Genomic DNA, 26,373 nt, shown 5'->3' with positions numbered 1-26,373 from the left:
AATCCTGCAGACGTTATTTCAGAACTGGTGAAATGTCAAGCCAGGTTAAGGCTATACAGTAATATGTAATTTGCAAATGACAGATTGTACATGTCTGTTTGTCTTGGGAAATAATTGGAAACACGTGTGTTATAATGTGTAATTTATAAATAAATGCTGTGCAAAGCATGTGAACCATACAAGCTCATACAAGGAAAGCACTCCCCATTGGATTCCGAGATCGCTGCATTCCCCAGAAGCCTTGTGCAGTTCCATGCACAGCCAGCACTCCTGCTGGGACTGCTCGCGATGTGGGAAGCAGCTATGCGGCCACATGGGTGCAGAGACAAAAGACTCATGGGAAAAGACTTTGAAGCCTGGCAGGATCATTCCAGGGGGGGTGTGACTTCCTCAAAACTTCAAAAGGAGACGCTTTGCTTTTGGCAAAATGGTTTACAAAGCACCTATTCAAATTCTTTGCAGTGTCTTCATGTAAATTAATGTAAATTAATTTAATGTAAATTACCAAGTCCATACATAGATTACATATTAGTACCAATGTATGTGGGCTATAGGGGCCAGCAATGTAGGTGTTTGTACATGTGATCCTCTTATGCTTATTTAAAAGTGGCAAAGGGCAGGGAAGTTATTGCTGGATTGAAACAAAATGAAACAAAACAATCAAAATCATCAAAATAGATAATTAGCTATTTGTACTGTATGTTCACTTATAGCATACATTTATGGTATACATATATACAGTGAGTTTTTCCCACTATGCTAATTGTGAGCCCAATCTATTGATGTAGGTTAATTTTAGTAAGTACATATTAGCAAAAGGTTGAACCACTGAACAAACGATAATGCATATATTTGCAGGGGGTGCAACACAGCTGTTATGCAAATTTATTTCTTATTCATGAATTGTGGAACATAGCGTTAATAATATTTGCTAGGTAAAGGTAAAGGTTTCCCTTGACGTAAAGTCCAGTCGTGTCCAACTCTAGGGGGCGGTGCTCATCTCCGTTTCTAAGCCTTGGAGCCGGCGTTGTCCGTAAGGACCCGTCCGTGGTCATGTGGCCAGCATGACGTCACGGAACGCCGTTACCTTCCCGCCAAAGCGGTACCTATTGATCTACTCACATTTGCATGTTTTCAAACTGCTAGGTGAGCAGGAGCTGGGACTAGCAACGGGAGCTCACCCCGCCGCGCGGTTTCGAACCGCCGACCTTCCGATCGGCAGCTCAGCGGTTTAACCCGCAGCGCCACCGCGCCCCACTAATAATATTTACTACTTAAGAAATAACTGATGAATTGTGGGATTTCCTGTTTTTTGAAAAGGGAGAGTTTTAATTACATTTCCATACAAAATAACCTTGATAACTTAATGCTGATAAATGAAAACATGTCACAAAATGTTTCTCATCCATGTTTTGTATCAGCCTTTGAGTAAATTTCTCATTTCTTTTTTTAAAAAAGGAAAGTGTATAGAACATTGTGCTAAAAAAGGGGGATATAAATCACATTCACTTCTAGTTTCAAATATTTTGAAAATACATTTTAAAATGATCAGTCAATGGAGTCAGATGTTCAGGCCAAACTGAATTATAGTCCAGTGCAGAAAAGTTATGTGTCATTTAACTTATTAAAAATTTTAAACCACCTAACAGCTGAAGCTCTCTGGGTGGTTTACAATAAAACAGTAAAACAATAAAATAAAATAAAATAAAATAAAAACACTGTATCAGCTAGGTAGCTACAAGGCAGTCACTCAACGTCTGAAAAATATGAATTAAAAACCAAATAAAAGCCTGGGAAAATAGAGAGCTCTTCACCTAGCACCAAAATGATGCTAATGTGGTTGCCAATTGAACCTCTCCGGGGAGGAAATTCTATGAAAAAGCTGTCTCCTTTGTAGAGGCCAACCTCACCTCTTTTGGTGGGGGGACCTGGAGGAAAGCTCATCAGATAATCTCAAGGTTGGGTAGGGAGAAGGTTCGTGTTTCCAAGTCAGATTATCAGAAATATCTAACAAAGGTGAGGGAAATTAAATCTGGGGCAAATGAAGCAACTACTGTGATCTTAAGTCTTACCCATAGCTTGCTTTCCCATAGCGCACTGATAAGTGTTTCTTGGAGATTGGTTATGATGTGGATATGGAATGAGACCAGCACAGACTCCAAGAAGAGTAAAAGCTTCAATCTCCAAGTGTGTTGTCTCTCTTATAAAGGGAAAAAAATAGTTATAAACCATATGGTTACATACTGAAAAGCTCAACCCCTGAAGTAAAGATGGCCTCACTCCCATGGCCTGGAAATAGGTGAAAACCTGGCTGTTCTTAAAGACCTTTGGGGATTAATTATATCCAGTGGCGCCATACCAAACAAACTGAGTTCATTAATTGTAGTACCAAATCAGGAAATCAGATTTTGGATTTTATTATTTTAATTAATTATACTATTTATTCCATACTATGTTTTATTTATAACTTTTGTAAGCTGCCTAGAATCTATTAGGTTTCAGGAGGTAGACAAATCTCATAACTAACTAACTAACTAATTCTTTTGGATTTTTGTTTTAAATAATGGAAAAGTCTCCTATCTGAACAAAGGAAAAAAATGATAGCTTATGGGAATAATTATGGAACATTTACATTGTTATATTAGCCAATAATATTACATATCTTCCATGATTTAGTGGTGCTTTGCAGGCAGAGAGTTCCAAGCACGTACTCAAATCTTACCTTAACTTACTGGATCTAATTTACTACAATGGTAGGAAAATGGAAAATAATTGATTTAGGGACTAAACAAAGAAGCACATATCTGCCATAGGAGTTCTGGAGTCACACATCTTCATCAGATACACACAAACATAAATGTTCTTGAAGACCATTGTAATAATTGAAAAGAAACTTCTTTTTAACATCACATATATATTTGTGCATGCATTAATTTCCTCTTTTTTCATTCTTACAATACATTCCCAACATAAAACATCTTCTTGTACCAATTCCAGTGTTACAATACAAAAATTATGTTCTAATGATGCCAGAACACTTACTTATTGATTGTATGCTCATACAGTGCAATGTTGCAATCATTTTCCTCATTCACATCCAAATATTCAACAAGGCTTTCATGTAAAAAGTCTTCAAAGTTCCTGAATACAGAATATGAATTTTGCAAAACAATTTACATTCTCACATAATTCTCTGTAAAGGTACAGCATATATAAAAAGATAAACAGCAAGTTCTAATACTAAAGCAAAGTGAAAACAGGATTTTCAGACAAATGATTTTCCAGATACAGATTGGAAATATCTGTATCTGGATATTAAATACCTTAAATTGGTATTTAAGAGTCTAGAGTATTGACCCATTTAACTAAGGACTCTGACAGGCAGCAGCCCTCCAAAGGTTCAGGGAGAAGACTGACTGACTTATACCTGGAGATGCTGAGGACTGAACCAGATTTGGTTTCTGTAAAGTATGTGCCTTACTCATTCAGCCAGGAGTTTCCATCTCTAACTTTTGTGGTGCCAATGAGTGCATTTGGAATGGGCATTCACCACAAGAGTGCCATACTGGGTCTCGCTAATCATAAGGCACATATATACTGAATGGTAAACAAAGTATCGCACTGCAGCTACCCATCATTTTATTTCTTACATTAGGGAGATGAAGCAGGAGGAAGAGGAAGTATGCAACGCCCTTTGCATTGACAAAATGATCTCAGAACACAACTGCATCACTTACCACTGTAAATTTTTTGCTTCGAAGAATGACATTTTTGGCACCAACAAGCTATTAGCTAACACAAAGCTTCACTAGCCAATGGGTAGAATGGCCCATTCAAAAATCCTATTAATCAAATCTACACTTTTGCTAACAAAGAGTTTCATTTGCCAATGAGTGGACTTACCCGCCCCCCCTCCAAAAATCCCCTCAGTCCAATTTACCTGTTGGCTAACATGGAGCTGCATTAGCCAGTCCATACACCAGCCTGCTTGAAAACCCCACTGGCCCAATCTATATATTGGCTAACATGAAGCACTGTTAGCTTATGGGGAGATCTGCCACCCAAAAGGCAAGCACAAGACATGCTCTGAGGGGTGGAACAATGTAGTCAGGCACCTTTTTGTTTTCTCACCCCCAGATCACTTGCTCATTGCAGAGATCCCATGCAGCTAAATACTTCCCATTCATTTATTTTTAATCAACGATATATAAAAGTAATATGGTGGGGAGGGAGGTTTGGTGGGCTCCAAGGAATGTTGTCAGGCATATTGTCACTCCATGTCTCATTTTGGGGACCCAGATACTGAATGATAGCTCTTTCCCCAAAATGGTGTGAAGGGCATAGAAGTATCTTATATTTAAATACTGTATTGCAAATATATGAAATGCTGTTTACTCTATTTTTATGAAAAGCTGAATCCTGAAAAGAAACAAGGATAACTTGCTGAGTTGTTTACCTATAACCTTGTGCAAGTTCTTCCATATGCTTTTCTGTAACAGCAGGTTTTTGCTTCTTCACAATAATGTAGGGTCTAGATTATAAGAAACAGAGTTAACACATATTATATACTATATTATCATCATGTCATCTCAAAGATGAAATGAAGGTGATGTTAATAGCAGAAGTTACCAGAGTCCTAGAGCCCATATACTCAGTCTTAGCTGGCTGTAGACACCATGCCATTAAGAAAAGACAGATTACTCTTGTAAATATAATGTGCAAATTAAAAGGTCAGCAAAGAAAAAGAAAGAAAGACCTAGCATATACAGGAAGATGACATTTTGAAGGAATACAGGGCTTCCAACTGACATACAGAACACAGCTTTTGTTGCAGTATGGGAGCAGGTCTGCATGTACTTTTCCACTGCACTTACAAAGATATTTCCAAGGTTGATCAGGAAATCTCATGCAGGAATTGTATTTAACTACATGGTGGTTCACGTTAGGCCATCAATTTCTAAGGCAGATGAACTTAGAAGGAAGTACCACTTAGTTACTGGCATTTATTTTCAGTTACAGTGATCCCCAGGAGGCGCCACTGGTGATCAGTGTAACTAAAAACACCACACAGGATATGCACTGTGTCAAAGTACAGAAACTGATCTCCCTACCTCCTGGTGTGTGCATGTGTAAGTCCTGTAGAAACCCTGATCTACACAAAGGCATAACATAATATTTATCTATCTATCTATCTATCTATCTATCTATCTATTTATTTATTTATTTAATTTTTATCCGGCCTTTATTTTTTTTATAAATAACTCAAGGCGGCGAACATACCTAATACTCCTTTAACATCTGTATCTCTCTGCTCTGACAGCTTAACAACTGGTGGACTGTATATGCCATTCTGACAGTGCTTGGCATTTATTTTCTAATATACAGTATATGCCTAGCATGAGAGCTTTAGGGAATGCATTACAGGTATCCATTTAGTCTTCCTTATAAATGACTGCAACCATTCTTAACATTAAATAGCACAGACAAATATTTTAAAGAGGGCTGTATCAACTGTTACAATTCATTTAGTGAATAATTTATTGCTAACATTTATCTTTATCTTTAATATTTAATTAATTCTCTAACTTTATAACTGTAAATTAGAAGTATAAATTAAATGTGAGTGAATGTCTCTTGGAGGAAAGGCTTGAAGAAAAAAAAAAAAGCACACAGCATAATATAGAACACTCTGTGGGACACAGTTCAGAATAGGGCACATGGAAACCATCCGTTTTGTATCCCTACCAGTTCCACATAACACTCTGAAAGACACCTGCTTGAAACTTGGAAAGCCATTTTCTGTCAGTATTAATAAACCCTGACTCAGCAAGGCTATTGGTTTGTCTTTGTGTAAGACACTCTTCTATGCTTTATGCTGATTCCACACACATTTGAAAGAAAATTTACCTTTTCTTTCAAAATTCAGAATTGGCTCCAGAAAACCCAGAACTGAACTCTCACTGTGATTTACCTACTGCTAAGCCCCTCATGAGCTCAGGTCCAAGTGTGGGACTTTTTCAACAGGGGACAATCTTTAATCTCAGATTACAACTTGATTTGATTATGCCAAGCTACTGATTAAAATGCTAACTGAATGGTATCTTCAGTTGGTTCTTACCAATTTGTGCTTGGTGGAAATACATTTATTTAGCTTATGTACAGTAGTAACACTGTTAAATATATCATACCAGGGAACCAAAACAAATTCTGCAGTTTTCAAAGCAAGAAAAATAGCTTTGGAAAAAATGACAAATAATATATCACTAAATTATTGCATTATTCTGTTGAAGTGATTTTTAGAATTCTACATCATTGGTGACAAAAAAAAAACAGCTTATCAGAGAGCATACTTAAAATGCATGCTTTCAGTCAGCAACCTAAGTTTTAAAAGGCTTTTTACTATACAAGCAAAGATACAAAGAATGGCATGCACAGTTGAACATCAAGGGTTGTTACTACTTGCACATGATTCCCAGTATGCAGTAAATAACTACAAGCAAACAGTTTAAGAATTCATTCCTGCTTTCAAGGTTGAACTGGAGATCTGAACAACTGCAATAGGATGAAAGAAGAAAGCCACAGCAAAACTGAAAAATTAAGTAATTCTAATTAAGTAATATACATTCCAATGGTGATACATTTTATTGCTGAAATGTGCATCTCTTCTGCTTGAGTTCCAATTTATATGACTGGCTTGTTGGTGAAATGCTAAGTGCTTGGCAGTCAACTTGTGGAGTGCACATCTGTAAAACTTTTTTGTGAATGAACTGAACAAACATGGTAATATACCTGGAATGGAATATTCTGGTGCAATGGCCCAGGAAAAGCATATTCAAAATTCTTACCTACATAGCCTTCCACCATCACTAGAAATATAGACACATCTGTCTGTAAGATTTGTGGAGATTGAAACAAATTCATTGATATAGCCTGCTCTGCGCATCAGCCGGAATGTGTAGACCAGTTTCTGATGATCTCGAATGACACCAAGGATGTTGCCTGTTCAAGCAAACAATTGCATTATATTGTAAATGTTACTTTCTTTTGGATGGATGGATTGGGCTAACACCGGCATTCAATGGTAATAACAATCCAAGTTACTGTCATCATAGTTATGAAATGTTTGATCAAATTCAGTTCTTTGTGAGGACCTAAACGTACATCAATCAATAGCAAAGTCAGTGAGCTTTTTAAAGAAATTTTAGCGTGAAACTCAACTGGATTTCTGCTATAATTTGCATCAGGATCAGTCATTCCTAGAAATGAAATGGTAGTAAAATTTAGAGCACTGAAAAGTAAAATAAAGTGATGCAAGACTAGAATGGAGAACAATTTTCATAATCCCATAAAAGCAATTTTATTATTTTTTTATTATTATTATTACTATTATTATTTTATCCCGCCTTTATTATTTTTACAAATAACTCAAGGCGGGGAACATGCCTAATACTCCTTCCTCCTCCTATTTCCCCACAACAGCCCTGTGAGTTGGGCTGAGAGAGAGTGACTGGCCCAAGGTCACCCAACCGGCTTTCGTGCCTACTTCTAAGAACTTCGGTATGGTCTCCTAAAAGTTAAAAATTATGTTTTCTGGAAAAATCTTGCTGGGCTGAAACTTCCATAGTTGTGGCACATGGAGAGAAAAAGCTTTCTTTTGTGCATATCCTTCTTCTGTCATTTCTACACAACCTTTCCCCAATTGGTGCTTTCCATATGCGAGGGACAATAACTCTCAACATCCCCTATCGTGTATCTATTTTTATTAAAATAGGTTCACGCTGTATTTGATGCCCTTTAAGCATTTATTGCATACTATCTGGGAACATTTTGCATGAGGGATGATGCGCTGAGAACACCTCATAACAGTATTGGGATCAGTGCACAATAACTGTGCAGGGACAGACTTTACCACCTCATATCTTGCTCCTGATTTGTCAACATTTTAAGGGCTATTTCCCACCATAACTGCATTTAGCTACTTTTAAAATGTGGAAGCTGTATTTCTAAAGCTTTGTCTCATGTCATAACTAACATAAAAGATTTACAAGATTTACAATCATGTCCATTATATGAAAATGGTATCCCTATAATGAAAGGAATATATTACAGATTTATGAAAAGTGGCTTCCCCAATCAACACTTAAATGTAACTTTAAATGTTCCATTTATGCCATGGGATGAACCCTCAAAAATTAGCAAGAAACATTCTACCTGGCACATTTGCACTCTGTAGTTCCCAAACTGTGCAAAATGGCCCCGAGATGCCACAGTGAACTCACAGAGGCACTGTGGGATATTTAACTTTTCAAAGGAAATAGCAATATTCAACATTGGTCAGATACCACAAGAACTACTAGCTTGAAGTAGTTCACAGTTTTGGCTTAGGGGTGCTGTGAAAAAATTACTGAGAGACTGAGAAAGTTTGGAAACCTGTATTTGCACTGTTAACATTCACAATCACACATTAAAAATCTCTTTTTCTGAAAAGTCACCTGATCCAGCCTTGATTATTATGAGAGAGACAAAGAGCTTATGCTAGTATTTAAGGTTCAAGTATCCTGTTTCATCTGGGTTAAAAGCAGTAACATACCATTAAGGAAAACAAGAAACACGTTTGGATATGAAAGTTCCTCTCCACATAGAAGGTTTACATCTTCAACCCCAAGGTTACCAGCTAATTTAATAATAGGGCCATCTTCCATGTCAGTAGTAATGTGAGTCATCAGTGCTAGGTTTTTAACCAAGCCACAAGCCTGAAGAAAACAGAAGTCAATTAAAAAAGTCAAAAAGGAAAAAGGGTATATAAAAATGGATTTATACAACTTAGGTACTGAGAGAAAAGTTTAACAAACATTTTGCCTTAGGTGGCCATCAAATCTGTTGTCATATATCAGATATATTGGTATGTAATTTTGTGCAGTATATAATGTCACTATTTATGTTTGCAATTTTACCCATTGTTACTTGGGAGTGATTGTTACTGGAATTTGCCTGGTTAGTGGTGACTAATTCCAATTAAAAAAAACAAACAGAATGGGACTCACAATTTGATCCTGGGAAACTAAGTCACAGGTAAGGCTAACTGAGATTTATAGATTTATAACCTTACTTGGAATTAAAATTACAGCTCCTTCTTTTTGTTTATACCCAATGAGCTCAGCCATATGTCTAAGTAAAAACACATTGAATGTGTGTGTGTAACTTTTCCCGGATTGTACCCAAGTGTCCTAGTAAAGTAAAGTGAAAGAATCTGCTGTAAAGGTATTCATTTCACAGGGTGAGCTAGACCATTTTGCACTAAAAAAATAGTCCTGTTGCAAAATACTATCAGGAGAATTTATTTATCAGCAATTTGTTTCCAATAATTCAAAGCTGTCCTTTTAAAGAGGATAGCCTGCCAACAGAATTCCAGAACATAAAATCATCACTCAGAATTTAGGGAAAGTTCAGAGCATGAAACTAGCTATGAAAAAAAGTCTGCTGAATCATGGACATTCCAGCAAGACTCATTTAACAGCATGAGAAGCCCTACAAGGACACGGCAATGCATGGGGTTCCTCATTTTGGAGGTGAAAGAGAGCAAATAAGGATGGGAGTGGGAAAAGGCAGTACAACAAAAAGCAGACTTTGAGACAATAAACTGTTGAAAAGCTCAGAAAACAATAAAAACAATAAATCAGTATTTTTAAAAAATTTGAGGCAGACAGGTACATTAATGATACATACAGCACAGCAAGAAATGTCATCTAGGTTGTGCTAATATTCGTTAGTATGGAATAAATGTGTTAACTTTACATGCATGCATAACTGCCCATATCATAAACTGCACAGCATAACATAATATGACAAGAAGTGCATTAACCCAATGGAATTTACCTCTCCTTCAGGAGTATCTGATGGGCACAGCATTCCCCACTGAGATGGCTGCAGAGATCGAGGACCACTCACTTTTCTGGTCTTTTCAAACTGAGAAGAAATCCTTGTCATCATACCCAGGGCAGATATATAGGACAAGCGTGACAACACTTGAGTCACACCTTGTCGATCCATCTTGAATCTCTTCAGTGACCAATTCCCCTAAAGGTAAAGAATTAGGTAAATCTGGTGAAAGCTTAAAACAACATTTTAAATTTCTATATATAAAATCTAGGAAACTTTTGTATAAATAGCAACAATACCTCCTATTGGTGATATTTTGAATTCCAATGTGCCAAGATTTTGCTATAGACTTTGATCAACTGTTTGTTACAGGCAAGTTTCTCAATTATCTAAGATGCATTTCAGACTTCATTTGGCATTTTGATACAAATACTAAAATGAAGAGATACATAAACAAGACATCTCTCTGTTGAGAAACAACTGGAATGTTACTGAACAGCCCAAAAGATTATTTATTTCTAGGATGCATTATAGTACATTCCCTGGACAGGTCCCAGAATATAAATCACAGAATCTTAAGAGTTGGACAGGGTTATTTAAACTATTGAATCCAGTCCTCTACTTAGTGTATTAATCCAAATTAAAACATCCCTGATAGAGGGCTGTTTAGCCTCTCCACTTGAATGCTTCCAGTGAAGGGGACACTTCCTTCTTTCTTGGTAATTGGTACCATGGATAAACTGTTCTTAACTTGAGGAATGTTTTTTTATAACATTCATTCAGACTTAAAACTAGTATATTAAGTCCTGCACTCTGGTATGAAGAACAGGTACTGACAACAATATAATACAAGAAAACACCAAATAAAGCAAAGCAGTTAAAGAAATAGAGTTGTTGTTTTTAAATTAGAGAGCTATAACATAAATTAAGGAGCTTGGAAACACGCACAAGTCTTTTCTGGTAGTAGAAAGACGTTAATGTAGATGCTAAGTAGCTCTGTTTGGAGAGAACATTCAACAACTGGGCTGACACACCTAAAGATATCCTTTTCACTTGAGTCAAGAAATTGACTGGATCTTGCTTACATTCTCAAGACAATCAACAAAATAGGGACAATGCCCTGAACACAACCAACAACTGACAGACATTTATTATGCTATCCAGATGATGGAAACCATGAATGGATGAAGTTTAAAATGACTTACAGACACAACACAGCGGACTACTAAAGATTCTGCTATAAACTCATCCTAGGAAGATTTTCAATGAAAAGAGGAAAAAGAACCATTGTGCAATATGACAACATGTAATTTACATTTAAACCTGTCAGTTGGCTCATAGTATCTTAAGGCTGTCTACCCTTGCATTTAAGCTATCTCACAATCTGCTTAATTTTTCGCATCCCAGAAGAGTATCAGGGAGGTAAACAGATTTTATTTGATCAGACTGATTGCTTGCAAATGATTTCGTCAAGCACCTAGCCATTCCTGCATTCCATAAAGTAATAAGAGATTCAACAGAAGGAGCTGAAAAATGCCCCAGAGCAATCTGAAATCTTTTAGTATCCATTCATTTGTAGGGTGGACTATTCTTTCAGAGGAAAATATATTAAAAAGGCAATCTAATATACAACATATTTTTAACAAGTAAAATGGTAATGCATTTTTTTGTACTCAGGTGCAGGAGTACAGCTATTTCTAAAATCACTTGAATTCATATGGCCACTGAAGGTTTTACTGAAAGAGCGAGAGGAATATAATATAGCAGATCCTTAGTTTAGGCACCTCCATTTTATGGACTTTGAATACAAGAGATAAATTTTTTCCTTGGGTATCGCCCCCAAATAATGGACAAAGTGTGTTGTATCCAAAGTAGTCCAGACAATTTATGTACATTATATCATTTACATCAACTTATGTCATTTGAATGGCATCATTAAAACCTAAACAACAACAAACTAAATTAAATTGATGCAAGTCATGTAAACTAATATAATATAAATGTGGTTTTAACGGACATGCAGGTACACCCCTCCTTCAATGTTAAATTAAACAGAGGGCTTACTGTAGGGATTACCTGACTGATCCCCAATACTTAAGGGAATCAATCATGTAATAATGTTGAAAGCAGTCACAAACATCTAATCCTGGAATTCTGTTTTTAAAACTATCCACTAAAGTAGTTTTTGGAACAAAATACATTATCTATTTTGTATTTTTATGGTCACAGTTCTGAACAGAAATGCAACTTTGTGTGAAATGAGACTATTTTCTGGGACTTTTAAACAGAGCTGCTGTAGGAGATGGTGACCCTACATATTTCAAGAACAAAAGAAACACTTACAGTAGAGATGGCATTCACCATACCATTGGTGATCTGATCTTGCCGCATGTGCTTAACTACATCAAACTGGGCTGCCCTTTGCTTGGGAATTACTTGGTCAGCAATTTTCTTCAACTCAGAGTTGAATTTTTTGAACAAGTCTTCAAACAGAAGGGAAAGAAGCTGCAACAGAATATAAAGTAATTCATTTACAAACCAAGAAATATTGAACTAGAGCACCACTGCAATAACCAATGTTTCTCAACCTTGGCAACTTTAAGATGCATGGGCTTCAACTCCCAGAATTCCCCAGCCAGCATGAGAAAATATCTAATAAATTCTTTGCAACTAATTATTTTACTTTATTAATTTGACTGTCACTTTTTTTTAGTCTGCTCACTAGTTAGGCTATTCACATGCAGTGCTGCTTCTACTGATGGATTTTTTGAGATACTGTATCTTAAAGCTATCTAACATTTTTCACAGCAAGGTATCCCTAGATTAAATGCTGCTTTTCACTCTTAAGTTCTTCTCTTGGGCCTAGGAAATAACTCCATTCCAAACCTTGGTTTTTTTACAACAACTCTAACTGTCAGGAAGACTAAAATACAGCTACTACTGAATGCCAAAAATGCAAGTTCCCAGTATACAATACATTGTTAAGTGCTAAGCAAACTAAGTATTCAAGCAGGCCCTGTTAAGACATTCTGGAGTCTATTGCATAATTTAATTCCTGCATGGAATGAATCTGTTTTAAAAACTGTCTCCATCTTCTTAGATGTATTGGCAGTACTCTGCCCCTTTTGGCTAAAGGCCAATCATCTACTTTGCTTTCCAAATTAACATTTCCACTGATTATATTTGTCATCTTTCCATCATTATGTTCCTAATAGTTTGTAGAAAACACTGGCTGATAAAGCTCCCTTTGGTTTTCATTTTACTGGTACAATACACAGCATCAATATATGGCATTTCATGCATTTGCACATAAACCTACATATATGTAAATTGCAGCTGAATTTATTCAATTAAAATGGCCCCAACTGAAGCTTCTGAAGAGCTGATGAGGTTCAGCTAACTGCAAATATCAGTGATTTCTTAAACGAGCTAGTGAAATTAACTACTTTCTCACTATTAGACATAGTTCAATTATGTTTTCGCCTAGCATTAGTAGTCATATTATAAAGTTAGGGAGATGAATTATTAAATCCTTGTTTGGTAATAGACTTTATGCCAGTTCAGATACTGCATTTTCCAAAATTACTGTTCATACCTTTCCCTAAGTTTCAAAATCTAGATCACTTTGAAAACCTAATACACAGTAAATGCACTGCTTTACTATCAGCTGTGCAAATTCCAGATTTTATAAACTGCCCTCTAAAGTACAACTTTAAAGAGACAACTATTGCAAGCCGTGCATATTCCATTATTACTTTGAGTTTCTTGTACCTTCCAAGTCTGAATAACAGTCTCATTGATACTGGAATAAACCACAATAAACTATAAGTGATTATTTACAACCATAATGGCTTTGTTCATACAATATACAGTATTAGCAAAACTACTCCTATGCTTTTATATGCAGCAGAAGTCTGGGGCTTAAATTCCACTACATTAATAGAACAAACACAATCCCAGCATCTGAGAAGCATCCAGGGTGTAGATATAAAAATTTCAGCTGCTGCAGTTAGAGCCAAAATGGGAATTTACACAATCTACTCAGTCTAAAATTAGAGCATATAATTATTGGTGTAAAATCAATGAAATGGAGTCTGATAGACTTCCAAGATTATGTTTATTAGAACAGATAAAATCCCAACTACAGATCTCCTGGGTTACACAACTGACAAATTATATGAGGAGCTGTGGTCTCCCTGTCTCCTGCGCTTCCGGAGATCAAGTCAAAAAGAGTGCCGCACAAAGAATCTCAGATATAGAAGCGCAAAAAGATATAGCCACCCTTAGTAAGGCTGGCAATTCGAAATGGCTGAGCCAATATAAACGCATTTATCTAATTGTCAACTATTTAAAAATACAAATGCCAAAATATCTCAGGGAGGTATTCACCCGAGCTAGATTTGATCAGCTCGATACAATGGTCAGATATGGGAGATTTAACAGCATCCCTTATAATGAACGCATTTGTATATGCGGAATGCCTGAAATTGAGGATATAGCACATATATTATTCAACTGCAATTTGTACAAGAAGGAGAGCGATCTGCAACTTGACCCATATATTAAACGAATGACCCACTGGGAATCACATATTAGAACAACATATTTTATGTGTGGCCAAGACCCAAAAATAACATATAATACAGCTTTGTATTTAAGTAAATCAATACACTTCAGATCTACATATGTGGAGTTGATCAGGGTAAACTGTAGGGGTGACACGGAAAAATGGTGTGTATTTTCACTTATAAGTATACTTATCTACTGTATTTTTATTTACTCCTTACTTAACTTGTCTTTTTACAGTATATTAATTTTATATACAGTTTTATTAATATGCAGTGTTTAATCTTGTATTCTGATATGGCCTTAGGGCTGATCAATAAACGTTGATTGGTTGCTATTAGCAAAACCAAGCAAATCTTTTCATGTTTTATAGTGAATTCAGTCACTTCAGTGGCAGCAACTATCCAACTTTCAGACAGAAGTATTTCCCAGATCTACCTGAGGCTCTCTGATCAACAATATGGAATATATAATAAACACTCTATAAATTTTTACTGGCTTCAGAAGGGTTTCCACTAATCAGCATCATTTTCTTTCTGTTCCAATCTGTTCTAAAGTTAGAATGACTTTTGTTCAGTCTAAAGAGGTTTATGCCTAAGAGCATGGTGAAGTTTCACAATAGCCTATGTTTTAGATCAAGAGTAAGTGATTAAACACAGAATGGAATGGAATCACAGCAAAAATAATCATTAAATTTTCACTGCAATCCCAAGGCATTTCAGAAAAGGAGGAGTAAATTGTATCTGAGTGTGGTTGAGGGCATAAGGGAAAGAAAGTGACAGTTCATCAACTGATTTCCATGGAAAATCCTGAGGAAAAAAAAATTAATAAAGTAGTTAAGCTGCTGAAATAGAATTTCACCAATTAGCTTAATGTCAGAGAATTCTAATTAGGCTCCTTGAGATTGCCATTTAGTGTTTAAGGCTTTAAAGTGCCAAATTCTCCTTTTCACACAAACTGGTTGCAAAATTAAAGACATTAGGCAGCCTTAATTATATTATCAGAACAGCTGGGATTAGTCAATCTCTGAAGTCAAGACGGTTTTCTTTTGTCACAGGGTAGAAATCCTTTCCTTTCCAGGGTGCCGGATTTTGGTGCTGTTCCATATCTCGCCCATACAAAGCGAGCTGAATTAGAAAGAGAGAAAAGAAAAAAAAGGCCAAACAAACCCCAAGGACAAAGAGGAGGGAAAGGGAAATGCTCAGCAAATAATGAACACATTAAGGAAAGAGAAAAGGTAGGTGAAAAGATTAAGCTTGGAGTCGGTAGGTTCCACTAACACCTCTGCTGGCACCTGGCCTGCCAAGCCTCTTGTGGGCCGAAAAAATGAAGCGAAAGCTCTGTAAACCAACTTGGCTAGTGGAAACCACTGTTATCTAAAGCTAAAGCACATTTTGTGCTCCCTTGTCCCACGGGGTGTGAAATTAGCTACTATTGTTTTCACACATTTTTATAGACACAATACCTTTTATGTCTTCACATTGTGCAGACTGCTTTGCTTTTCTCCTAATACAGGATCAACCCCTTTTCATTCAAATTTTCAAGCAACTGGATTTTTAGCCAGAAACACTACCGTCTTTTTAAAGGATGAAAGCCATTTAGACAGAAACATTAACTGAAAACACTGAGTAACAGGCTTAAAGTAAGGTGCTTTATTATTTTGCAGATATAATGCAGACATTATGTTAATAATAGCAGAAAGACGCATGCAAGATACATTTTTTAAGTCACAAAAGATTTGATCATAAATATTAAAATAACTAATAATGCAGTAGACGTATGTCACTATTTATGAAACTCTAATTTAAAAATCATTCTATTTCAACTTATTGTGGCAAATTCAAGGTACGTTTGAACCTGAACCACGGTAATGATTTGTAGCTGCACACTATCACAGAGAAGAATAACTTAATAAAAGCACATTATAGTTCATTAATTTGCTAAAAAGTAGAGGGTTAATCAATTAAACGCATATAGGATTGTACTTTTTAACCAGTATTTTTCTGAAAATCTAACAAAGAATATTGTTTTATGTTTCTAAAAAATCAGAATAGTGAGCTATATAAAAGGTAAATACCACAGAATTCACCTTTTAGCATTGTTCAAAAACTTGTTCTTCCTTCTTTCAGCAATCATGAAACAGGTGGAATTTTATCCACATTCATGCATGTGTAAACTCAGAAGACTTTTACTCTTAGATGCACTTGCCAACACTTGGATTCCTCTTCCTCCCACTCCTGTCTCTTAAAGAAAATGAGAAAACTACCGTTTTGCCCTTTTGCGTTCGCCATTTTTGTGCTCAATTCCAGAACTATATCAGCATGTTGTGCCAAGGCTCTCTTCACTCTGCACTTGGATCAGACTGAGATAAACTCCCCACCTGCAGTGTCTATTTCTGCATTTCACTCTGAGGGGATTGGCAATTTCTAGGGCCCTATGGCTATAGTCATACCTGCTCCATTTGACAGCAAGGGGGAGGCAGCTCAGTAAAATATGTCTTCTCTGGTTGGATTGGAAGGCAATCCTTGGCAAACTTTTTTTTATTTTCAATCAAGGAACATAATTTTTCTCTTATCAGTTTGTTTAAGAAATTATCACAACTGCAGTACTAACACTTTAAATTAAATTACTATGTGCATTTGGCTGCTAAATTAGGCAAAATAACATAGTCCAATTTTATTAAGCTTTGAGGTGCACCTACCTGTCCTGCTAATTCCAGCCTTTTGTTTCCATAATAATCTCTGTCATCCACTTTGTTGTCTCCCTGAGCTAGGATCACTCTGCGTACCATCACAGCTGTATAGATGCACTTGGAGCGGAAATTGAATTCTTTTACCTGATATACCAAAAATGAGATGTAGAATGATAGAAAGAGAAAGTTGATTTAAGTGACAGTACCTTGCATGGAAATATCTCTAGTTTGATGTTTTTAACCCTCTGTTAGCCACCCATCTGGTAAGTAGAATGCCATGCAAATTGAAGGAATGAATAGTACTGGGATGAAATGGCTACAAACTCATTATCTGGATACACAGTGGGACCAGGATGATCTCACTTTAAACTTTCCGGGATGCAAAACTCACAGGGGCTGCAGGGAAAGTATTACCATTTATTCAAGCTTTGCACAGTAAGACTCAAAACCCAATCATTTTCCACCTTTGAGCAAATAATCCTTCCTGCCTTGCTTATCAAATATATATATCATTATGATATGTTTGAGAAAACTGACACACAGACCCTGCCCTCACCCATCAGTTCTGTGACTGCACAATCCACCTTATCCCTGGAGCCCAGATTCCTGCAAAGCACCACTATCCAATATTCAGTACAGAGTCAGCCTTTCTGAAGGATCTAATGACAAAATGCATAGAAAGTCTTTAAAAGCCCTTCCTCTTTCACCACCAGTACTCTTGCGTTTTTGTCAAAAGGGACTATTCCCTATGTATAGTCCATGATTACCGGCTTCTGAACTCCCTAAACATTAGGAATCACTACCACCTTCCCATCATTTTGAAAACTGCAAAACATTTTTGCCAAACTAGACCTCCAAATGGCTTACATCAGATTTAAATGAAAGAGCAATGCAAACATTTAACTACCTTTGATTCTTACTGTGCAAAGCTTGAATAAATGGTAATACTCTCCAGATTGTGGAACAGTACATTGATCTTTCAAAGATTTATGAATCCTATTTTCCATGGTTTTCTGGACAGATTCTTGACTACTTATTTAGATAATTTGCTGATTTATTCTGAGGATATTTGACCAGTTCCTTGGTGTGTTTATTACTACAGCCTCTGCACTAAGCTAGAGAAATGTGCCTTTCATGATTCTTTGGGCTACCATATTTCTTCAAAAGGGATTCAGAGGGATCCAGCTAAAGAACAATCCATTCTGTCCTACCTCCATAACCATAGGGATGTATAGCATCTTTCAGGATATTCCAGTTTTTATCACAAATATTCCTAATTTTTCTGCACTGGTCACACTGTTAACTTGTCTTACTAAAAAGTAGGTTTCCTTTAAAGGGATTCCAGGGCCCAATAGGCCTTCTCAACTCAAACCCATTCACTTCTTAGCCCATCCTCCATTATCCAGATCCTTGCTCTCCCTTTGTATCAGAGGTTATGTTTTTGATTTTGTCTTTGGAGTTTGCTTCTACAATCCACTCCCAATTTTCAGGGCAGTCTTCTCCCTGCAATGATCCCTTCTACTAGCTAAAAGAAATTATGAACCCCACTAGAATCTGAAACACTAATAAACTATTCACAATCTCATACACTGCCATGTCAAGTGGACACATTCTCTTCTTGTCTTAACTTTGAATCTCTTATATTCTTAGCTTGCTGAACAAACAGTGTGATGCTTTACCATGTAAGAGATATTATATCTTATTTTACAATCTTCCTCAAACTTCTATTCTTTCCCCCACTTTGCCCTCCAACTTTACCAATACTGGGTCTACCTTGTGAAAAACTTAGGGCTGGGAGAATCCCTCCTTAACTGATCAAATCCTTACTTAGCAAGAACAGCATATATTTGCACGTGCTTGGACAGATGACCATCGGGGAAACCCTTCTCTTTTCCTTCTTCCTTTCCTGGAAACAGCGACAACTCTGTCACAATGACTCTGTCTCTTCTTACTTGTGGGAAGAAGTGTAGGAGCTCTACCATAACTAGCTGGGCATTTATTTATTTTTATCCCACCTTTATTATTTTCATAAATAACTCAAGGCGGTGAACATACCTAATACTCCTTCCTCCTCCTATTATCTCCACAACAATCCTGTGAGGTGAGTTGGGCTGAGAGAGAGTGACTGGCCCAAGGTCACCCAGCCGGCTGTCATGCCTAAGGTGGGACTAGAACTCACAGTCTCCTGGTTTCTAGTCCAGCACCTTAACCACTAGACCAAACTGGCTCTCCAAACTGGCATTTTCCTTCTCTATGACTAGAGAAAATACTAAGAACTAGGTTATTTCATGCCACTTTTCTCTCTCTGCTAAGACTCTAACTGGAAAACCTTCTGAACTATTACATCCACTCTCCTCTCCACAAGGGCCTTGAGATACAATGTCCTTGGATTTTATAACTGATCCACAATGCATCCAATGCTTGGATGCCATTTTGATTTTAGTTTATCTCTTTTTTTAAATGCCCCACTTCATTCCCTGTCTTGGCATATCCTCTGCCACTGAGACAATTTCTCTATTACTTCACCATGTTTTCTGGTACCACAGTTTGCCGAAACTCCTGATATCTGGCAATGGCTTTCAATTCACAGGATATTTCTGAAAACTCTCTTTCAATTATTCTGTGTAAAGCTCCAAATTTCCTCTCAGTATTATCTATAGCTGAATAGAGTACTGGAGAGAATTAATGTCATCTTAGAGCAGTACATTCATTGTTATGTAAACTACCAGCCAGACAATTAGCCTGATCATTTACCTATGGCTGACTTTGCTTATAATAACTCTGTTATTACATATGGTCATAGCAATAACACAAACAACAATTGTATCTTTTTACAATATATCTAATGTGTTGCAGAGCAGAGTGCTGGTCCTCAATTCAAAATACCTGTCTTCAAGCCACAGAAGAGACGGTGAACCAGGAAAGAAGAGAGAATGCAGGTATGTGATCAATGAATGGCTTTACTGTTATTGCTGGCAATAACAATTTAGTGGTTATTACGTGTAGTACGAGGAAGGAGAATACTGTTTTATTTAATGGGCAGAGAGTTTTTCAGGTTTAATAGATACTTGGATCTCTCTCTCTGATTATGTACAGCTCTCTCAAAAATTCTGAATGGGACTGCCTTGCAACCCACTCAGGATCAACAATTTATTCAGCAGGACAGACTGGAAATTCATCACCATAGGTGTGCATAGCTGCTGCATGCACCAATCTATAAATGAGGACACCAATTAATACTGGCATTAAATGAATAATACAATAAATTAATAGAATTTAATTCTGTTACTCCTGTTTAAAATGATATACAAGGAACTATTGATTACTTTTTTCTGTGTCGATTTATAGTTGACTTTATAAACCGCCTTGAGTTTTACGAAGTAGGGTGGCATATAAATGGTTGCATATATAAACTATCACCAGAAACTATCAGTAATAAATTGAACAGCAGTTCTTCCTGAATTCCATTTCATCTATCATTCCCTAGTCATTCCTGCAAAGTAGAGAGAGTACCCTGTAGTTTAAGAACAAATAACTTACCAGCACATGGGCAAGAATAGTTGTTGCCAACAACTCTCTTGCTTCCTCCATCTTGGTCTTCTTGGGACCTCCCCACATTCGCTGTCTTCGGACTTTGTTTCCCAAATATTTCAATGCCTGTGAAGTGAAAAGGTTGTGCGCTGAAAACTGTTATCATCATTATGTACATATCATGAATCATTTTCCATGTACTTTTTCCCCTCGGGGAAGATCAGTATTTATTGAGATATTTTATTTTACAAGGAAGCCAACAGGCCAGAACATAGCTGCTTTAAAAGTAAAACCAGACAGCAGGACAAGTTTATTTTAAAAAGATGATTGGTAGAAATTGCTGAGCAGTAACAATTACTCTGTTACACTATGTTATTTTAAATTAATCTCTTACAATTAAGGAAATATATCACCTAGCTTGATTTTAACAATGTATGGATAAGCACCTCTTTTTCTAGTTATGGCACTTCAGTGATTACTGCAGTAGATGGCTGCTGTTTAAAAAGGCTCAGCGTTTTCTGCTGAACATATTGGCTCCTTCTGCTATTAAAAAAATGGAAGTGAACAGTTAAAATAATTGTAATCTGAAATATAAGGCAACATCTTCAGTTTATGTATAGAATATTCATTTTTATTTTGTTTGTCTGATTTCATTTTAGGTATTTCAATAAATCTGTTAAGAGTCCCATTCATGTGGTCAAAATACTGTACATGAACAAGGTTTTTCCTACCTATCAAAGTAATTTCAGCTAGTGGATGGGACAAATGTGTCAGTAATTACATAGTGTGCCATTTCAGATCGTGGATAGGATATTTTAAAATACCACCCCTCCCCCCATTCATATGATACAAGTTTAAATAATAATAATAATAATAGAATAGAATGTATAAACCCCATTTGCCATCTAGTGGAGTGATCCAGAGTTTTATTACTTCAACCCTTCCAATCAACTCTTAGATACAGGCTTTTCGATATGGACTTACACTCTTGACCTAATTAAGCAAAGAGGGTTGATAGGTAAAAGATTGACTGATGCATCTTCTGTGCTACCCATTATTTTTTAAATGGAAAAAAAATGACCATTCTCATTGCAAATGCAGTATAGATGGTTGTTTGAATGTCACACACCTGCATCTGTGTGAAAATCTGAGCTTTTTGGCATTCCTCCAAGCTGGGGCCAAATGCAGCCATCACACGCTCCTCTGTTCCAATCATCTGCACAATCTCTTGGTCACTCTCAACACCCATGGCCTATAAAGAGGGAGGAAGAAAAATAAAAGGTAGAGAAGGGGAGAAAGAATGTTGGCTTTGTGTTAACTTGCTGACATTTGCTTATGCTAATTTGGTATTGTAGTCAGTATACTCTTAAGCAAAAGCGAGTTCTCTCAGAAATAGGGCCATCTGGCATTGGCAGCAGCACATACTCAACAATCAAAAGGAAATCTTGATAAGCAGCACCAAAAGCAGGAAAGATGAATGGCGGGACAGTATATTTTTGCTAGAAAGTTATTGGCTGATAGATAAAAGAAACATCATACACTCACTGTCTTAATAAATAGTAACTGACAAATGCTTATTCTGTAATAAACCAGATGAAGAGCTACAGGAATTGGAGCATGTATATATGTAATCCAGTAAAGTTGTATAAATTTATCAGTGATCAAGCTCCCAGTATGTAACTCCCCTTCTCCGGAGTAGCTGCATTTAAGGTGGTATTACTGAAGGCTACTAAATCCTGCCTCTGAGCACTGCTGCATATGGAAGAGGAACCTGGATTGTTAATGCAGCACTGCACAGGTGCATGGCATACAAACACCACTGTGGGCACTGAGCAAGCATAGACCTGCCCTCGTGGAGAATCCAGGATACACATGGGAAGGCACAAAAAAATAAAACGAAACCCAGAAACATTTAAAAACATTCCATAGTATGGTGGGAAATTACGACAGTGGCTATAACCTTTACCACCACCTGCCATGTTTATGTACAGAATCTACCAATGTAGTGGAGCCAGCTCCACCTCTTCATGATGCAACATTACCAAGTACTGGTAATGAGCCCACTTTTATAAAAATAGATTAGGATTTCATACAGAACGCTACTCTTAGAATCATGTTATTTTATTTTTTTCCCACAAGCTCATGAGCACTTGATTATATTTTCTATTGAAAAAAGGCTTAATAAATTACAAATGAGCTTTTCAGGAAGCAATCTACCCAATCTCTCTATAAATAACGTGTTTCAAAGCAACAGCCAGTGGTGCAGGCCTTCGTAAATTACAGATAATAGTAAAGCTTCTGCTTTCACATATTTGCTTGGAAATCTGCCATATCAAAAATTTGTATCAAAAACACAACAGAAGTTAGGATTCAATAAAATTGAAGGGCTCTACATTTTTTAGAACTGCACAGCTACAGTAAAAGCACCTCTTGTATGCAGCATTGCCTTCAAATAATAGTGCAAGGAAGGGGCTTGCTTGGTTGCACTGGACTATGTGGAATTGCCTACCTCAAGATGTTAGCTGATGTTCTTTATTTCTCTTTAAAAAGGTGCTTGATTCTGCTTTTGTTTCCTTTACAGGTTGTTAGTCTTTACTTTTAGTCTGTGGCCACCAAATGGCTGGGAGGCAGTAGTCACCAGCATATGAGTACTTTTGAGCTGTACTTCTCTTTTCCTGCAGGTTCACATTTGAAAATCTCAAAAGCCTCTGAAAGATGGAGCTGCTAGTGACTGTGTGGGCTAGACTTCAGTATTTGGAAAATATTTATTTATCAATTTCTCAGCAGGATACAGTAAAAATTATGTTAAAGTTAAAATACTGATAACATTTACAATAGTGATTAAAACAAACATAAAATAAGCAGAATGGTTAAAATTAAATATTACAACTCTTTTGTCAAATGCTGCACCAAAAGATTTGTTTTGAAGGCCTTTTTAATAGCGAATAAAATCATCAGCCACTCAACTTTCCAGGGAGGACATCCCAAAAAGCTGGGGCAACAACAGAGGAGGAGATTCTTCTCTGGTAAACTTGTAGAAACTGCCAGTGAATCTGCTCAGATATTCTCAGTAAGAATGGAAGTTCATGGATGAGGCATTCTCTTAAACTGCCAGAATGTAAGCCATGTAGGGCTTTAAAGGTAATGACCAGCACTTTGTGTTTTGCCCAGAACACGTTAGTAGCCACCACAGTGCTTTAAGCACAAATGTAATGTGATCATTTCACATTCTTCCCAAGATCAACCTGACTACTGTACTGTACTGAATTTTGTTTCAACTGAAGTTGCCAGACTAGATACAAAAGCAGCACCACACGAAGTGCATTACTATAGAGAAGACTGGATGTTAGATTATCAGTTTTCAGAAAGGGATACAGTTGGTTGATCAACTGAAGCTGTTAAAAGGTGCTCCTGTCCATTTCCTCAGTCTGGAAAACCAGGGCGAGTTGCATCCAGAAGCAACCCAAATTGTGCACCTACTCCTTCTGGGAGGCTGTAATCCCATTCAGAACAAGCAAATCTACACCCCTGGCCCTACAATTATGACTCCTTGCAACAAGCATTTTGTCTGGATTCCGTTTTGTTACCCTCACTCAGGAATTAGTAATTACAGACAGGCGTTCAGAAGAGCTAAACCATTTCCTGTCATAGAGAAATAGATATGAGTGTCATCCTGTTGATCTTCCCCGGCAGTGTTATTTAGAAAAACATTGGCAACAGAATGGATTCCCAAGGGACACCATATAATAGCTCCCAGTTTGAGGAGCAGCTGTCTCCAAGCAACACCATCTGAAATTTACCTGTGAGATAGGAATGGAACCACTACAAAGCCATGCATTCTATTCCCAATTCTCTCAGATTAACCAGAATAACTACTACTGAAAACTGAGAGGTTCAGAAGAAGCAACAGAAACACACTCCCATTACTGATCCCCAAACTAAGAAAATCCATCAAGCTGACCCAGGTAGCATTAACTTTATAGCTTGCTCTAAAGCCAGTCTGAAATGGGTCAAGATAATGTGCTTCTACCAGGACGGCCTGCAGCTGAGAATCCACCAAGCCATGATTCAGATGATTTGCTAGGGAATGTGTGGCAGAGCTGGTAATAAAAAGAAACCCCTCAACACAGAAAGCTATTTTTATCTAGTCCCCAACAAACTGAAAAGTATTAGCGAATATCTAAGAGAATACTTCCAATTACGTTCAAAGAATTTCTAAGTTATGAATGTGTACTACAGTTCTTTGAAAAAACGCTGTATGTTAAGTGTCAGGAAACAGTTCTTTGGGAAAATTACTTCACCATACATTATTTCACCTTTGTTCACTGGTACAGCATTCATACCTCATACTCATCCAAGAAAGATGAAGACAGTTGCTCAGGATTGTTTGGGGTTTTAATCAGTACAAGTAACCTGTTTTTACACAAATACCCATAGACAGACAGATAGATATTTGCAAATCACCATATATTAAAATACTATCTAAAGGTTAGTCGCTGTTCATGTATGATATAAACACCAACAGCAACATTTATTTCAAATTATTCCTGAATGAAGGTAGTGACAGTCAATTTCTAAAAAGGTTTTACAAGTCAAATCCAAAGTATGATAGTATAACCAAGATTGTATTATCGTACCATTCAAACTCTACAAAGTCAACCTGCTCTTATTTTAACCATCCTACTGCCCATACTACCAGCAGAATATTTATCCATTCCCTATATTTAAAATGCTATCCATACAGACAGGATTACAGGCAGTAACAGTATAAATTTAATTCACAACACTAGAGTTTTACCCCCTAAACATGTACACTGCTCTAAGAAACATTTACTTTCATGAAAAATATATTGTTGCATGTAGCACAAAGGTAAAATTTAAATTCATAGTTACTAAAACACAAAGTAGTTAATACAGTTACATGCTTTCAGAACATTTGATGCCGTTCTCTGATGTATGTGAACAAATAATTTGTTAAAGACCTGGCAAAATGAATTGGATAATTTTCTTTCTTATCAGGACATACACTTTATACTGTTAAAACCAAAAAACACACAAAGTCTTAATCCCTAAAGATAACTTTTCACTCCATTATTTTGGTTGTTGTATTGCAATCAAGCACTGCCCTCTTCTGGCAAAGCTTTTCAGATCTATTTAGAGCCGCGTTTCCCAGTGTGATTCCCTGATGAGTTGGCTGGGGCAGATGGAAGTTGTAATCCAACACATCTAAAGGATATAAGACTATGGAAGGCTTCTTTAGGTTACTGTCTTGCAGAATTTCCAAGGTATAATAAATGAACTTAAGATGGACCCAATTTGGCCAGCAGCTTCTCCACAAGGAAATATGTCAATTTAATCAAGAGACTGCCTTAAAAATATCTACAAAAAATATTCATTTTCTTTCAAGCATTCATTTCTGTATATATTTTCTTTCAGAAGGTACACCTCTAGGTGCATTTTAGCATATTTTGAGTTGAGAACAGTATTAAAACTCTCTCCGAAATAGTTAATAACAAATTTCCAATCAATAAAGGGTTCAAAAATCTGGTCAGTCTGTATAGGCACTGGCAACATCTGTCATCCTCAAGTATCATTACTTGCTCAATCACAAATAGGCAACCTTTTTTTGTCTGGGACTATATGAGGAGTTTTGAGAGCTTGTGATGATGACACTCACAAAATGGCTGTCATAGGAGACTTAACTG

At 36.8% G+C, this 26,373-nt stretch overlaps 1 protein-coding gene across 6 annotated transcripts in view; it reads right to left on the bottom strand.

The window, feature by feature from the left end:
* POLR3B (RNA polymerase III subunit B) overlaps positions 1–26,373 on the bottom strand; it is a 69,989-nt gene that overhangs the window by 31,189 nt on the left and 12,427 nt on the right. For all 6 annotated transcript variants that reach the window (XM_063308541.1, XM_063308543.1, XM_063308545.1 and 3 more), the window contains exons 10-19: positions 21,798–21,920; positions 20,678–20,794; positions 17,147–17,281; positions 12,223–12,384; positions 9,877–10,077; positions 8,591–8,753; positions 6,846–6,999; positions 4,457–4,531; positions 3,043–3,141; positions 2,073–2,200 (exon numbers count right to left, since the gene is read on the bottom strand). In XM_063308541.1, coding sequence (XP_063164611.1) covers positions 2,073–2,200; positions 3,043–3,141; positions 4,457–4,531; positions 6,846–6,999; positions 8,591–8,753; positions 9,877–10,077; positions 12,223–12,384; positions 17,147–17,281; positions 20,678–20,794; positions 21,798–21,920 — 1,357 coding nt within the window. The remainder of the gene's footprint in view (positions 1–2,072; positions 2,201–3,042; positions 3,142–4,456; positions 4,532–6,845; positions 7,000–8,590; positions 8,754–9,876; positions 10,078–12,222; positions 12,385–17,146; positions 17,282–20,677; positions 20,795–21,797; positions 21,921–26,373) is intronic.

This window comes from Candoia aspera, chromosome 7 (genome assembly GCF_035149785.1).
Source record: "Candoia aspera isolate rCanAsp1 chromosome 7, rCanAsp1.hap2, whole genome shotgun sequence".
Lineage (NCBI taxonomy): Eukaryota > Metazoa > Chordata > Lepidosauria > Squamata > Boidae > Candoia > Candoia aspera.
This window is presented reverse-complemented; position numbering and strand designations above follow the sequence as displayed.